General features: G+C 48.4%; 1 protein-coding gene across 2 annotated transcripts in view; it reads right to left on the bottom strand.

Annotated features, from left to right (window-relative positions):
* Positions 1-2244: 2244 nt before the first annotated feature.
* INTS1 (integrator complex subunit 1) overlaps positions 2245-14339 on the bottom strand; it is a 28693-nt gene continuing 16598 nt past the window's right edge. For both annotated transcript variants that reach the window (XM_063343289.1, XM_063343290.1), the window contains exons 30-47: positions 13873-14127; positions 13030-13189; positions 12293-12433; positions 11726-11906; positions 11519-11642; positions 10858-10976; positions 9703-9790; positions 8835-9061; positions 7992-8115; positions 7390-7523; positions 6802-6994; positions 6409-6536; positions 5806-5918; positions 5088-5201; positions 4117-4187; positions 3491-3582; positions 3265-3374; positions 2245-2843 (exon numbers count right to left, since the gene is read on the bottom strand). In XM_063343289.1, the coding sequence (XP_063199359.1) occupies positions 2728-2843; positions 3265-3374; positions 3491-3582; positions 4117-4187; positions 5088-5201; positions 5806-5918; positions 6409-6536; positions 6802-6994; positions 7390-7523; positions 7992-8115; positions 8835-9061; positions 9703-9790; positions 10858-10976; positions 11519-11642; positions 11726-11906; positions 12293-12433; positions 13030-13189; positions 13873-14127 (2490 nt within the window). In that variant the 3' untranslated portion in view covers positions 2245-2727. The remainder of the gene's footprint in view (positions 2844-3264; positions 3375-3490; positions 3583-4116; positions 4188-5087; positions 5202-5805; positions 5919-6408; positions 6537-6801; positions 6995-7389; positions 7524-7991; positions 8116-8834; positions 9062-9702; positions 9791-10857; positions 10977-11518; positions 11643-11725; positions 11907-12292; positions 12434-13029; positions 13190-13872; positions 14128-14339) is intronic.

Below are 14339 nucleotides of genomic sequence, written 5' to 3'. Positions count from 1 at the left end.
TTCCACTGGGTGAATGATGGCGGCCCCACAGGCTTGGCCAGGAACAGCCCCGCAAACCTCCTCACGGCTCCTCTTCTGAGCAAGTCACCAGCTCTCCTTGCAGACAGAGGAGATGGCCCCAGCCCCCGGGAGGAGCTCTGCAGACCGGTGAAGGATAACACTGTCAGCTCTGCAGGGATGGGAGGAGAGAAGGTGCTCAGCCAGGCGGAGATGAAAGTTACAGAGCGCTGATTAAAAGGCGGGCGAGTGTCAGGGCATCAGTAACGCTGTCGCTAACTGTTTTAGAGCTGTCACCGCTGCCTTCGCAGGCGGGAGGGACGGGCTCCTGCCCTGAGCTGTCTCTGCACAGGCAGGCGCCCCTTGACAGCCCCCTTCTCAGCCCTGAGCCGGTTTCAGTGACGTGCTCCAAGCCAGAGGAACCTGCTTAGCTCCACCAGGTCCAAGCAGAGAGTGGCAGCAGAACGAACGCATCGTGGGAACCTTCAATACAGCAAAAAGGAGAGAGATCAACAAATCATAGATGATGCTTTTTGTATGGGGAAACCTATGGGAAGGCCCAGCTCTACAGAGTAACTTCCACCCACTCTCCCTCCCTTTGAATTTGCTTCCTGATCTCCCAAAAGATGATTCCTTCTGCTGCTGATAAAGAGATGCTCCTTCCACCTTCAGACACCTCTTTTCACACGGCTCTGCAAAGCCTGACTGTCCTGGTCTGAGGCGTCATTAAATAGTTCTGCCAACATCTAAGCATCTCCTGCTCCTCTGAACCAGGCCTCCTGGAGCTGGTCTGCTCCCAGCAGGCATCGCCAAACAGACAAGAGTAGAATTTGGGGCCAACCACGCAATTCGGTTTTGCCCAGAAGTGTTTCCAGTTGCAGCCCTGAAGTGGGCTTTTTGGGAAGCCCCACCTGCAGGGAGGATCCTCACCAAAGCACCACTACTTTGACTCGCTGTCTTTGCGTGCTAACAGTCTTGAGACATTTTCCTTGCTCCTCGATTCAAAGTCCTGTGAAAAGACCTTTCCCAGCCAGTCCCACAAGTTCCCAGCTGCTCTAAGCCCACAGCAGCACCGAAAGAACTCCCTCCCTGCTCTGACAAACTGAGCACTACCTTAATGATGTCTGATAAGGGACTAAGGTAAGAGGAGCCAGTAATCTCACTGGGAACCCTTTAGACAGGCATTAATCCTGCTGTCACCAAGCCCCTCAGGAAAACCATTTCACTGACTTGATCTTCTTCAGCTGTTCCTCCACAGAATTTATATGTGGCTAATTGCCACAGTACTGGCTCCGGATGCGAAGCAGATGCTCCTGAGGAAAAGAGCATGTTGCTTCCTTAAGTGATGGCTCTAATCTCTTTATTTAAAGGCAAGGCTACTTACAGTCGATGAGGAGTTCAAGGCTCTTCCTTTTCTCCTCCATCTCTCTGCAAAGCCAGACATTCATTCATATTTTGACACGTTAGCAAAAGTGCTCAGCTGTGGCACTCCTCATTTGCAAGAATGGACAATATTTCTCTAGCCGGCCACCCATGAGGTCACAACTGTCCCTGCCACCAGCAAAGAGATACAGACTTATTTACAGCTATCTATAAAATTCCTCCAGGATCTTTGTCTTTAGAATACTACAAAGATTCTCTACTAACAAGTGGAGTGCCAGAGGAATAGAGACAAACGACGTGAAAGCAAACCGGTGACTAGAATTCAGTGAGACTGGAGAATGAGTATATGCAGCAGTGCCTTCTCTGGAGCAGAGGGAAGGAAGACACCTCCTTTTCTGTCCTCAAACGACAGCTGGCAAATAAGCCACCGCCCCTGACAGCGGGCAAGGACCAGAGAGCAGTGGTCAGAAGAGTCACAGGGAAGAACTAGTGGATCCCAAAGAGGAAACCCAGCTGCTTCTTTGAGGACTCCACAGTGACAGTGGCCAGCTGCTGAGATGTTTGTAGATGTACCAAGAAGTTTGCTTTATTTGTTTTTAAAGAACAGCGTTCTAAGAAACCTCTTAAAAGTTGTCCAGTCAGCAGCTGATGCTGACCAACCTCATCTATTATACCCCCACTGACCCTCCTAAACCTCTTCCATTTCCTGCATATCCTGTAAAAGGACAAGATAGCTCTGGGAGCATTTGGCCATGCAGACAGGACTTCCAGAGACGCCTGGTCTAGAATAACAAAATGCTGAAGAACAGGGAGAGGGGCTTGTCAAGCTATACCCAAGGCAGCACAGAGCATGGAAAGGCACAATGGAAACAAAGAGAATTTTAATTAAAAAAGAAAAGAAAAAAACACCCCCAGAAAACAAAGCAGTCTCTCCCCCTGCACAGATCTGCACGTTCTCTCCAACACAGAGATTGCAGAGACTTCAACTGCACGGGCTAGAGGTCCCTTCTGCTCTCCCAGCAGCTCTGCTCTTCTTGGAGAGACAAAAAAATAAACCAACAGCCACTGGCTTAAGACCCTGGGAAGGAAGTTGTCCCTGACTGGCACAACGTCCAGGAGATCTTTCTCCCACAATGATGGCACCTTAGCCAGAGAGATCAATCCTTGCCCTTTCGTGATCTTCTGTCAGCACACTCTCCTCTTCCAGCAGAGTCTGGCCTGCTACACCACCTCTTGGATCCTCCAGCACACGGATTGAAATACACTGTCTCCTTACAGGGCTTCAATGCAGCCGATGAGTCCAGTTAAGTTAATTCCTCTGGGAGTGGAGCTCCCAGAACCACATGTTCATATCATGGCCTCCATGTGCAGAACCTTCAAGGCCTCTGAAATCTGAGAGCTGGTGTCGATCTGGCCGTACATGCCCACCAGGAAGGCCCTGTGCAGTAACACTGCTGCGTGCTCTGTGGAAGGGAAAGACAGCATGAGGACTGCCCCAAGAGCCCCAGCATGCAAGCAAAAACAATCCGCCAGCAAACGCTGCGATGGACATTTGTAGCTGGGCAAGAAATTCTCTCTGTCTGTAAAAGCATGGCACAATCCACCCCCTAATAGCTCTGTGGGTGTGTGATCATGTCGGAGATCATAACTCGGAGAAAAATCCTAAGGGAGCAAATCTACTTCAAGGAAGCCATCCTTGGCAAATCTGCCCTGCGATGCTCAGACCAAAGCTGCTATAGATACAGATCACCTGCGTGTCCAATGGCCTGGTCTAACTAACAGTGACCCTTGGCAACTTCCCAGGGAGGCTGTTCCCAGCACAGGAGCCCAGCTTTAACCCTTGCGAGGCCAAGCACGCACCAAAGGTGGCAGATAATAACCTACCTTGGCAAAGGAGGGTGTATTCAGGCAGGTTCCTCAGCGCTGTTTGCACCACCTCAAAGTCTCGGCTGCCGAGGCAGTACATGAAGGTGGGAAGAAAGTCTGCAGCAATGCTGGGAGTAAAACATGACAGTGTCATTACAGTCCAGATCACCATCAACAGAAGTGCAAGATGGGCAGCCAGTGCCCATCGGTGACTCGGGATAGCCTACATTCCAGTGGTCCTCACCTCGGGTTGTTCTGAATGGAGCGCAAAGCCAGACTAAAGGCCAGATTTCGGCAGGACTCCTCTGATGAGCTCATCAGCTTCTGTAGGTTTGTCTGAAAGAAGACACACAAATTAGGATCACAGGGTCATCCAGGAAGCACAAACTCCTCAGACTTGCATTACTACCCCTCCAGCACCAATCCAGCCCAGCACACATCCAGCACGTACTGGCTGAGCCCGGAAATCCCTCTCTGTAAGAAGGATTATCCTGTTTTTGAATACTTTAAAGCACCCTCCTGTAATCTTACTCCACGTGGGACAGCCGTGTTTTCCCTAGGCTCCAGTGTTTTCAACAGAGCTGTTCTGCTCTCTCCTTGCCCCAGTACTGGGAAGAGGACAGAGGGTTAATTCTTCCCCTGACATAAAGAGAAGTGGATGATGGTAGACCCAGCATGCAATGGAGAGAAGAGGTAGGGAAGTAAATACTGCCTGCTGTCAGAAGGCCTAACTGAAGATAAATTTCTCCTAAGATGCTGCAACAACCACCCAAAAAGCAGAGGAAGGTTAGTACTTAAGCTGGCAGTGCAACAGACTGTGGCGAAAAGAATCTCTTCCTTCCAGTGGCAGTTTGAGACACTAATACTCACAGCAAAAAAGGAGAGAATTTCTGGCCTCCGTCTGGACATCTCATCAATGTCTGTCAGCACCTCCAGGATGTCTGGTGGAAGACACAAGTTGAGAGAGGTGACTAAAATTCACTGATCCAGCAAAGGATCTTTTTCTTTCTCCCTACAAATCCAATCTCCCAATCAGTCAAGTTTTCCCACCTGCACACAGAGCTAGAGTAATAAAGGCATTCTTCAAAAAGGATGAGAACAGTTAGGTCACGTGCTAGACCAGCACAACCCCGTCTGCCCAGGCAGAGGTCACCACCACTGTCATGCCATAGGCAGGGAGGGAGTGGAGTGAGGTGTGAGGTTTCAATTCCAGAGCACCTTCTTCTGTAACTGAAAGATCTTCACTGTTTTAGAAACGGTGTCCGGGCAGGATTTCTTCCTCCTATTTCTAGTGTGGAAAGAAAACTGTCACCCCAGTACCACAACTTAGGTCTGAACACTGGACACCTGTGATTTCAGAAGACCTTTGGAGAACAAACACATTGTTCCCACCTGCCAGGTTAACACAATTTTTTTTCCATAAAGGCCATTTGGGGATTTCTAACAAAATCCTGCTTCTCATCAGTGTGGTATTTTTATTTCATAAAAAAAATGGCATTCCTATCAGCACTCCAGACCTGGCTCGACATGGACTGCAGCGCTCCTTGAATTGCTCATACTATCTCCCAGAGCATTTACAAGATCCTTGACAAGCCCCAAAGCAGGGGCCGTTGCAGCACTGCTGAGCTAAATGATAACAGCATCATAGGAAGCCTCTGTCACAGAATCACAGAAGGCTATGGACAAGTTCATCCAAAACAAAACCACATCTTAACTGCTGGAGACTTCCAGGCACAAGACTGAAACAGGAAACTAGCCTGTAGCTGACAGATAAGTAACAGCGTTGGCATCTGTCTGCATTTGCCCTGTGCCGCTGTACAGCTCTGCAGGCCCTCACTTACCCTCAACTGTTTGGCCTCTAGAGAGCCTCTTCATGTACGGGGCCATTTCAGCTGGCGTGAGAGGAGTGAAGAGAGACACGCTGACGAGGGGGAGAGAGCCAGCTGCTGTTTCATCTGGAGGAGAGAAAGAGAGGGGGAAGAGAGAGAACAGGTCACTCCTGACAGTCTACGTAGTTTTAACAGGGAGACAGATCCAGTGTTCCCCACCAGTATAGTGCTGTATCGTGAGCCGCCCAGCAATACTATAATACAATTCCTGGCTCTCATATTGTCTCTAGCCTCACTGCAACTTCTGGTACCCCTCAGCTGATGCAAAGAGAAGGAACCTTCCCAAGCTGTTTTAATAGTGAATAATTTTCCCATGTAAGTTTTAAAAAAAAAAAAAAAAAAGTGGAGAAGTGGATGTACCCTTAGTGTCTCTTGACAGGCCAATTCTGAAGTGTGGCTGAGGAAAGCAAAATCCACAACAATGAAACCTGCCCTTGTTAAGAGCTGCTGTTCTGCTCCAGTTGTGATACCACTGACAGGAAAACAAGTTAACCCATCCCAGATACTGGTTCCAAACTGCTGAGTATCCAAGTGCTGTTCTCCACTCTAAATACCCTTTCACTGGGCTGTTACGAGAACAGGCACGGCATACAGCCCATAAAGTACCTGTGCTCCAAAACATCCTGCAGGTTCACCAGCTGGAATAACTCTTCCCCCCAGTCAGACTCACCATCCTTCTCTTCATCAGAGCCTCTGTCCAAGATGCCACTTTTACTAGGCAGACTCAGCCCAGCCAGGAGGGACTTCAACATTGCCAGGTCACTGTTGTCTGATGACAGGTCACTGGGGGAAGAGATGGCACGTTTAGCTTTCAATAGTGGTAAGGGCACAAGGACAAGTAAGAGCACATATATGTACTCTACAACGAATAGTTTCCCAAAAGCAGAAACCAGGTTTTTTTCATTGTAACTGGAACTCAAATGCATTTTTCCCCTATCTGCAGGTGGGGCCCTGCAGCCACCAGTCAGGGAAAAGACCCTGCTGGGGTCTCTGGAAATGACTCCAGGGCCCCACAATGCCTCAACAGGACATTTAGACCATTATGCGAGTTGAAATCACCATCTCACTTCCTTGGGCTCAGTTTTCAGCTTTGAAAAAGGGACACGCTGCTCATCTCAATAGACACTTAAGGGAGCTAGGAGTGAAAGTGCCGCCTATTAATAAATATTTTGTCACATCCTCTTGCTGTCTTCTGTCTCATTAGCTCATGTCGGCCTGACTGTGCAAGCTCTCCGTGAGCTAACCATGGGCTAACGGGAGTAAGGAATCTTACTGGAGTGGATCCGAGTGCTTCTGCAAGAAGGAGACAGCTGCCTGGGCATTGCATGTGATGTACTTGTGGATAAACTGGACAAATTTGCTGATGAAGGCAGCCAGGTGCCGAGAGGATTTTCTGTAGTTCTGAAAACGGATCGAGAAGATGAGAGTTAACAAAAAAAGCAGTGATGCACTGCCCCATCCCGCACCTCTGTGGACCAGGGAGTAGCTTTTTGATCTCCTGCCTCCTCTTTAAGTTCTCCAAGGTACTTGATACACTTTTTTGGTTTTAGGCATATGAAGGTTTTCCCTTCAAACGGGAGAAAGCTGGGCTGGCCCTGTGTTACATGAACTTCTCCATCTAGCGGCTGGCAGGCCACGCACGGAGGGGGAGCAGGGACTTTCCTACCAGCAGCAGACGGATGAAGGACAGGAGACAGTCCCATAGTGCCGCCTGGTGCTCGTTCTGGAAGACTTGCGGCTGGAGCAGCTCCAGGATGCCCAGGACGTGGATGAAGAAGGTCAAGTGGTTCTGCTGCCTGAACTCCTGGAAATTGAGGTGAACACGGCCGTGGAGCAGCGCTGCAATCATTGGCAAGTGCCTGAAATGCCAAACAGAAGAAAATCCAGATCAAGCCTCTTCCTAGAAACAATTACACATTGTTACACCTCAGTTCCTGGAAGGAAGCATCCCTTATCCTCTCCCAGGGTTCTGGATTTGATCCCTGCATCCAGAGATTCAGCAAGCTCCATTTCCCACCCATACTCTGTTCTCTTGTCTCTAAGATGGCTATTTCCAGACAGACACGAAGCCAAAAGAGGTGCTGCCTCATTATAAGAGATGTGACTTTGCTGCCCTTTCTCTTGTCTTTCGTACATGAATGTGGATTTTGTCACAATAACCATGACTGCTGCCAGTTTGTTCCCCTTCTAGGGCAACGGTGGATGCTTTCTAATGAATGCCAGCCACACAGAGGGTGAAAGTGGAGAGCGCTACCTAAGAAGTAGGATGGGATGAGCCACAGCGAGCTTCCTGCAGGCCATATTGGCATCCCACACGCGGCTTTCGGATGACTTGGAGTCACTGGTGTCTGCGAGAAGGTTAATGAATCTGTGAACCAGGGCATCGAGCTAGAAGAAAAGTAATGAGTAAACAGTTAAGAAGTTGCAAGCACAATCAAGCCCCTGGCTCTTCAGCAGTGTTTCCCAATTCCTTTCAGAGGGGGTTAACAGAAATTATTTTCAGGTGGAATCTGCAAGCAGATGCAACGCTCCAGCTGGCACAGGATCTGAAGTCCACAGTCCCTACAGACATCAAAACAGGATCAGACGCTTGCACGCTTGTGCTTTACAGAAGCTTTTGGCACACAGAAGCTTGTGGAGCTTATCCTATTTTATAGAAGGACACAGCAAAACAAACCACACATGAACTCTGTGCTCCTGAGAGTGCAGGCAGGGAAGGGGCAACAGAAGAGCAAGGTAAAGAAACCAAAGTGACCCAGGAAGCTTTTGCCAGTCCTCTTTTAGACTGGGCTTCAAGGTAGTATCCACTCTGGGTACACAACTGGAAAGAGGTTTTCCTATGCCTTTAAACTTTACCTTGCAAGTGCTGCTGTCTCTGGCTCCTTCACTGGTGAGGAGCATCTCAGGCATAGGCACAAGGAGCTCGGGTAGTTGCAGGTATATCTGAAGAAGAAGGTCCTGGCAGCATTTTCCCACAGAGCTGAAGGAAAAAGGGAGAGGTCAGCCTCTGGTTACTACGTTTGTTCAACCAGCAAACATCCCAGATCCATCAGATTAGTAACAGATTTTCTGCAAATAGCAAACAGACCATGTAAAAGAGCAGCCGCTGCTAATCTGAATCAGTGCTTTTTCAGTCTTCCAGACTATTGAAACTATCTTTCTTTTTTCAGACTATTCAAATCATTCAGTCTACAGAGATCCATGCACAGTCTATGGAGATCCATCATTACGCCATTTCGAGTTAGAAAACTGCAGTTACAAAGTGGCACAGGACAAGAAATCTCTGCTTATGTCTCTGGTGAAGAGGTTTTGCACATGCTACTCACGGGCACCCCTATCCCAATTGGAAGAGTAGTCGGAAGCACATCTATTCAGACTAGTCAGCCTTAGGAAACAATCTAGTCTCCATTCAGCTTTGAGAGCAATCATAACAGTCTGAAGCAGGATGCAGTATGAGCAGTGATTCAAGGGATGAGTAGGCAAGAAATCCCATGTTAGAAACTAATTAAAAATAACCACTGACGTAAAAAAACCCAACCACAAACCAACAAGAAACATGGCAAGCATTTTGTCCTGAAGTCCTAAAAGCAAAAGGGCCTTGAATTGTAACTTTAAAAATCACCTTCCTGGTCCAAGTACCACTTAAAATGACAAGTAACTACAATTAGAGTAGGCAGCGCTCCCCATCTGCAACCCCACCTGCTTCCCCACTGCTGGATGCAGCTGGTCAGATACTCCGTTACTTTTTTGATGCTCTCAAGGTCCCCATGAGAACAACTGAGCAACAAAGGCAGTCGAGACTGGATGAGCGTGCAGGAAGCCTCTTCTGTGTTCTGGTATCTGGTTTCTGCTTCAGCCAGGATGAGCTCCACCATGCTGATCAATTCTGATGCCTTTAGGTGGAGCACAAACTCCTCACGGCGCTTCTGTAATGCAAGAGATCACCCAAAATGAATCTTAACTGAATCCCTAGATACTTAGTTCCTTCTAGTCACACCTTCCCCAACTGGAATGAAGCCACCTCTTAGAACTCTTAAGAGCTGCCACATATGTAGAGCTCTGAAAGCACGCACCACAGCCCCAAATGAAACCTCCTCACCCCTCATCTACTTCTGAACTCATTAACTTCCATCTCAGCATGCGTGATGGGTCAGAAACCTTATATACTTCAGTCGCCAAACCAAAGAAATTCCTCTGTGGAGAAGAGAGGCAACCCTCTTTTCTTGGTAAAATGGGAATTAACCCACATGGGGTTTTAGCTTGCTCACCACTGGAGCCTTGTGCGTAGATCTTTAACGGATATTGTGGCAACTGCTGCAGGAGCTGCAGAGGAAATGCCAAGTGGGCAAACTTATGTGTGTTCATATCAGCTTTTTGGACTCAAAATTGCCACTGTAATATGTAACACAGCAGAGCAGCTCAGTAATCAGCTGAGGTACAGGCAGCAAGCTTGGCATGCTGCACCTGCATCACTCCAGCCACCTCTTGGGCTGTGGAAAAAAAATCAGGCATTGTGAAAGCCTCTTGCTCCATCCAGAGAGGAATCTTGGAAGAACTGAACCGCTACCTGAGGTGTTCTTTGGTCCCTTCCCTGCCAGATCCGAGGAATGTGAATACAGGCCCATAAGAAATCCAAGGATGCCGTTGGGTCAAACCTGCAAGAAGACAAAAGAAGACAGATCTGCAATTAGAGTCAACACAGCCCCCAGGCAGCACACGAACACATGGTAGCGTCTCTAAACGTCGTGAGTACTGTGAAGAAAGAAACATCTGCAAATGTAAAAATAGGATCCATTAAGTCCCAAGAAGGGGCTTGGTTCTGTTCCCAGATTATGACTAAATATTTGTTGCAATAAGCACAGCACAGGGTACGGAGCTGAACAAATGGCATTCAGCAAGAACATGGTGGCTCCATGGAGTCCTGCACCACAAGGCCAGAAGTCGGTCATCAACACAAACAATCGGTACAATCAGACCAGTGACCTTACTGTCCCAGAGTCCAGAACATCCTATCTTGGCTGTTATCTTGGATTGCAGAAATTAATGAAGTTGCTAGTGAGCAGGAGATAAATAATAAAATAATAAGCAAACTGAAATACTGCTAGCTTTAGAAATATTGCTAGTTTAGTAATGTCCTGAATTACTACTGTTAGGTGTTAGCATTGCCTGGTCCACGAGCGTGACAAGTTTAAGCAAGATACTACTACAGCAGCACTTCAGTATTTGAGAGCAAGGTACAGAAGCTGAGAGCTAGGGCTGCTCCAGAGACCAGGACTGGGAGCCTGATGCCAGGAAGGGGGTTAGAAGACGACTGATAATGCAGTTTAGTACAACCAAAAGATCCAGCAGAGCCCAGGTACAGAGCCTGCCGTCGTCAGTTTGCTATCCAAGCCATCTTTCAAACCCCATGTTCATAAAGACTATCAACAAGGGCAATGCTAGATGGATTACCCAGCGATTAGCACTTCCTGTTTAGAACACAGCCAAATCTTTATGTGCTGCTTCCATCAAACAGCAGGTAATATTTATATCAAGGTACACAAATCAGCATGACTGAAATCAGCATCCTTCTCACAGAGCCTGTTTTTGGCTGAGTTACATCTCCTGGCAGACGCACTGTGGAACGTGGCAGCTCTTGTTCTCAGCTTCTGTTTGTTCTCTCTCAGACACAATGAGTCGCCCAACTCAAAACTCCTTGCTAGGCCCAAAAAACAAGACTCACCTTTGCTCCCGGTTTCTGCAAAGCAGAAGCCTGATGCACTGGTGCAGCGTGGTCCAGCTGGACTGGTGGGTGAGAAGAGCCAAGAGATACGGGCGGAAGGAGGGCACCTGGGACCCTGCCTGAAAGGACCAAACAAGGAAGAGATGTAATAAACAGATCCTTGCTGCGAGGTGGATGTAGGAAAAACTGTGTATTACAGAAGGATGACGATCCAGGCAGACAGACAGCACAGAAGACAACATGCGGATTTAGGATTTGAATTGCAGTACTTTCTAACAGAACATGGCATCAGCCGTGAAATTCAGTTTTAGTCTTAGCTTTGGCATAGCACTTCTGGGCAAGCTGTTTATCTGCCTGCAAAAACACCAATGAAAACACAGCTGGCTGGGCTGCTACGGGACTGTGTTGTGTCTGTAATGCACTTTGAAGTTCTGAAAAGAAGCAGCTGAGGAAATATAAGGATAGCATGAAACATAAGCCTTGCCCTGAGAAGGATGCACCGGAATTCCGCCCCGCACCCAGTCAGCCTGTACTGCTTTGGAACTGGTATTAGCAACACGTGTCAAAACATAAAACTACCCCTTGCCCTGTTTCCAGGTGCAGGTCAGTACCCCAGAAAGGTAGTTTCAGCACAGTAGTCCTTCTACCCCACAAGTCTTACTTTGCTCCAGGAGAAGAGTAGCTTCTGCTGCAGATCAGGGCAGCTGCTGATCACCTCTGGGTCCAGCATCTCCAGCCAGTCATTAAGAAGGCCAGAGGAGGGCCCTAGCCAAGGAGCTTCCGTACTGAGGAGAAAAGAAAGCCAGTATCAGTGGTGCTGTCACGAACCCAGACCTACCAGTGAAATCCCATCATTGCCTAGGCTCACCTGCAACTGTCCAGCTCCTTCTTCACTGGTGTTTCTTCTTTGTCCTGGAGCAACAAAGAGCTCACCACAGCAATTGGTTTCATGGCAGGAAACCTGCCAGCGGTCTCAACAGTAGCCGAGAAGAGGACAGTCAGGAGTTCCTCCAAGTACGGAGAGTGAGTTTCAATCAGACCTTGAAGGACTAAGCAGAGGGAGAACGATGTCACTGGTTAACTTCAGGATGTGGTGAAAGCTATGGAACCTTATAACAGTATCATGAAGGCAATCAGTCCAGCATTCCCAAGAGCCATTTTTATGTGGGATAGTAGGCTTCTGTTTCTTGTTTGGTTAGTGGAAACCATCAGTTTGCCGACAGACTTAATGCCAGCCCCAGATCCCAGTTTATAAACCCACATACCAGTGCAGGGGAAGGAGGTGATACAAGATAGCACCAAGTTTAGATCAGTTCACATTTTCTGATCCAGGCAGAAGGCAGCGTCCCACAGCCTGCACAGTAGGCTCTCCCTTGCTGGGCTGGAAGTTCAACCTGCTGCTGCAACAGGAAGGAGAGCAGAAGGACAACCATACCTTTGCTGATGAGCTCCGGCTCCACATTACACTTCTCTCCTGATTTCAGGGTTGCAATGATGGCACGTACCGTGGAGCTGATCAAGTCAGGGTCACGACGGAAAGTCAGAGCTTCAGTGAGGTGCAAGAAGCCACCTCGAACTGCAAAGAAATCACAGCATTGGCATCCCAGGGCCAAGCCAGCCCCCTTTTATAGATCCCGCATGCGGCTCCAGCACACAAATACTCATACGTACAAACACACTACGCTCTACTGCCATTTTACTAACACTAAAACCCTTGACAGCTCCTCTGCATGTTACAGGAACATGTGGCTAAGAGAAAACTCTATAACCACAAACCCATTTCCATGCCTAAACTCCTCCTGGTTATAGAAGCCTCCTCCCAACAGATGGCAGATGATAAACAACTCTACAAGTCATAATGTGACCTTGTTCTAGAGGCGTTCTTGGATGCTCATCTGTCAGGACTACAGCTAGCACAGAATTCCTGGCCTAAACCAGGATTTTTTCCCTGAAAGATCTGCCGTGCTTGGTGAGATGCTTTCAGGTGTCTATTGCAAACCCTCAGAGCTAAATCACTTGTCTGCATCCTCATGGAGTTTATATAGCACAGTACAAAACTTCTCTTTGCTACTCCTAAGCATACCTCCAAAAGGCAGCCCACCCTACTTTCTGCTCTGGGTGCGGTTTTGTTTTCATGCCTTTCTTGTCCCACAAGCTGCAAAATGCCAGTACCGTCACTGATCCTGTGCCTCGAGGAGTACTGCACAGCAAAGGCCTTCAGCTGAGCACGCAGAGGACCATCTTCCACTGCAGGGTTCTCCAACCACTGCAGCATCTGCATGAGGACTTTGAAGAAGAGCGAGGAGAAAGCAGTGTCTTGTGGCATGCAGCGCTGTGGAGTGAAGCAGAAGAGACTTGCTTATACAGACTGCAACACAACAAAGATCGCAGGAGAGATACAGATCGGGCACAGACACCGCCAAGAATACACAGAGCACACCTACTCTGTTGGACCATAGCTCACTCAAATCAAGGCAGCAGCTTCTAGTGTACAAAAACAAGGCAGAAGACTCACACACAATACCTCTCCCAGCATAACTATGGGCAGCTTTGCACCTCCTTTCGTTGTGCTGAAAGGAACGAGATGTTTCACTGAATAATGCACAGCCTGCTCTAAAGATTTCTTTAAGGAATTACAGACTTCAGCTCTCAAGCTGTCTGCAAATGCCCTGGCTTGCAAGACATGTCCATGCTATAAAACACCACAGACTAGAGATCCCAAAACCAACAGAGACCCAGAGCCACAAATCCACAGTGCTGCACAGTCCCCAGACTAGGCAGGATACACTCAACCCTGCAGGTAAGGCCCAGTTCCCAGCAGTGCTAGGCTAATGTGGCCAGCCTGCATCCAGATGCCTACGGCCAGGCAACTTGAGTCCCTCTGCATCATGCTCCCCAAGCTGTATTTCCAGAATTACCCAGACAGAAGGTCTACACACAACACTGCAGATTTTCTGTTTCCTCCCCACCCCTCTTTGTTAAATGCTACAAAAATTCTCGTCCTACACTGCTCACCTGATACTGGTACAACTGGCGCATCAGCGGGCAGGAGATGAAGTGGTTGCGATGCATTGCCATCACCAACGCACCGCTGTGCGGCGAGTTCATCAGTGCAGCTACTGCCTGGAGAAGTCGTGCCGTGATCCCAGTCACCTGTGTGTTCCCTTGGCGGATGCGAGCCAGTTCCTGCCCCAGGGCCTGCTGTAACGCCAGGGCGAGCGGGCGCAGGTTTGAATTCTGCCACCGCGGGTCTGGATTTAGTGGGAAAAGCTGGTAGGATACAGAAGGGAATAAGTTTATGAGAGCAAACGAAAGGACTTGCTATACCGTAAATATCCTGAGGCAGAGGACTGATTTAACTTGTACAATTATACTGACTGTGGGCTAACTGGAACCCTCTGACACAGCTCTCTCAATATTTTAGTGCCTGGTACGGGAACAGCCGCAGCATCTACGCAACCCCAACATGACTATCAACACTG

Source organism: Chroicocephalus ridibundus, chromosome 8 (assembly GCF_963924245.1).
Source record: "Chroicocephalus ridibundus chromosome 8, bChrRid1.1, whole genome shotgun sequence".
Lineage (NCBI taxonomy): Eukaryota > Metazoa > Chordata > Aves > Charadriiformes > Laridae > Chroicocephalus > Chroicocephalus ridibundus.
Note: the sequence above shows the minus strand (reverse complement) of the source record. Positions and strands in the feature narration are given on the sequence as shown.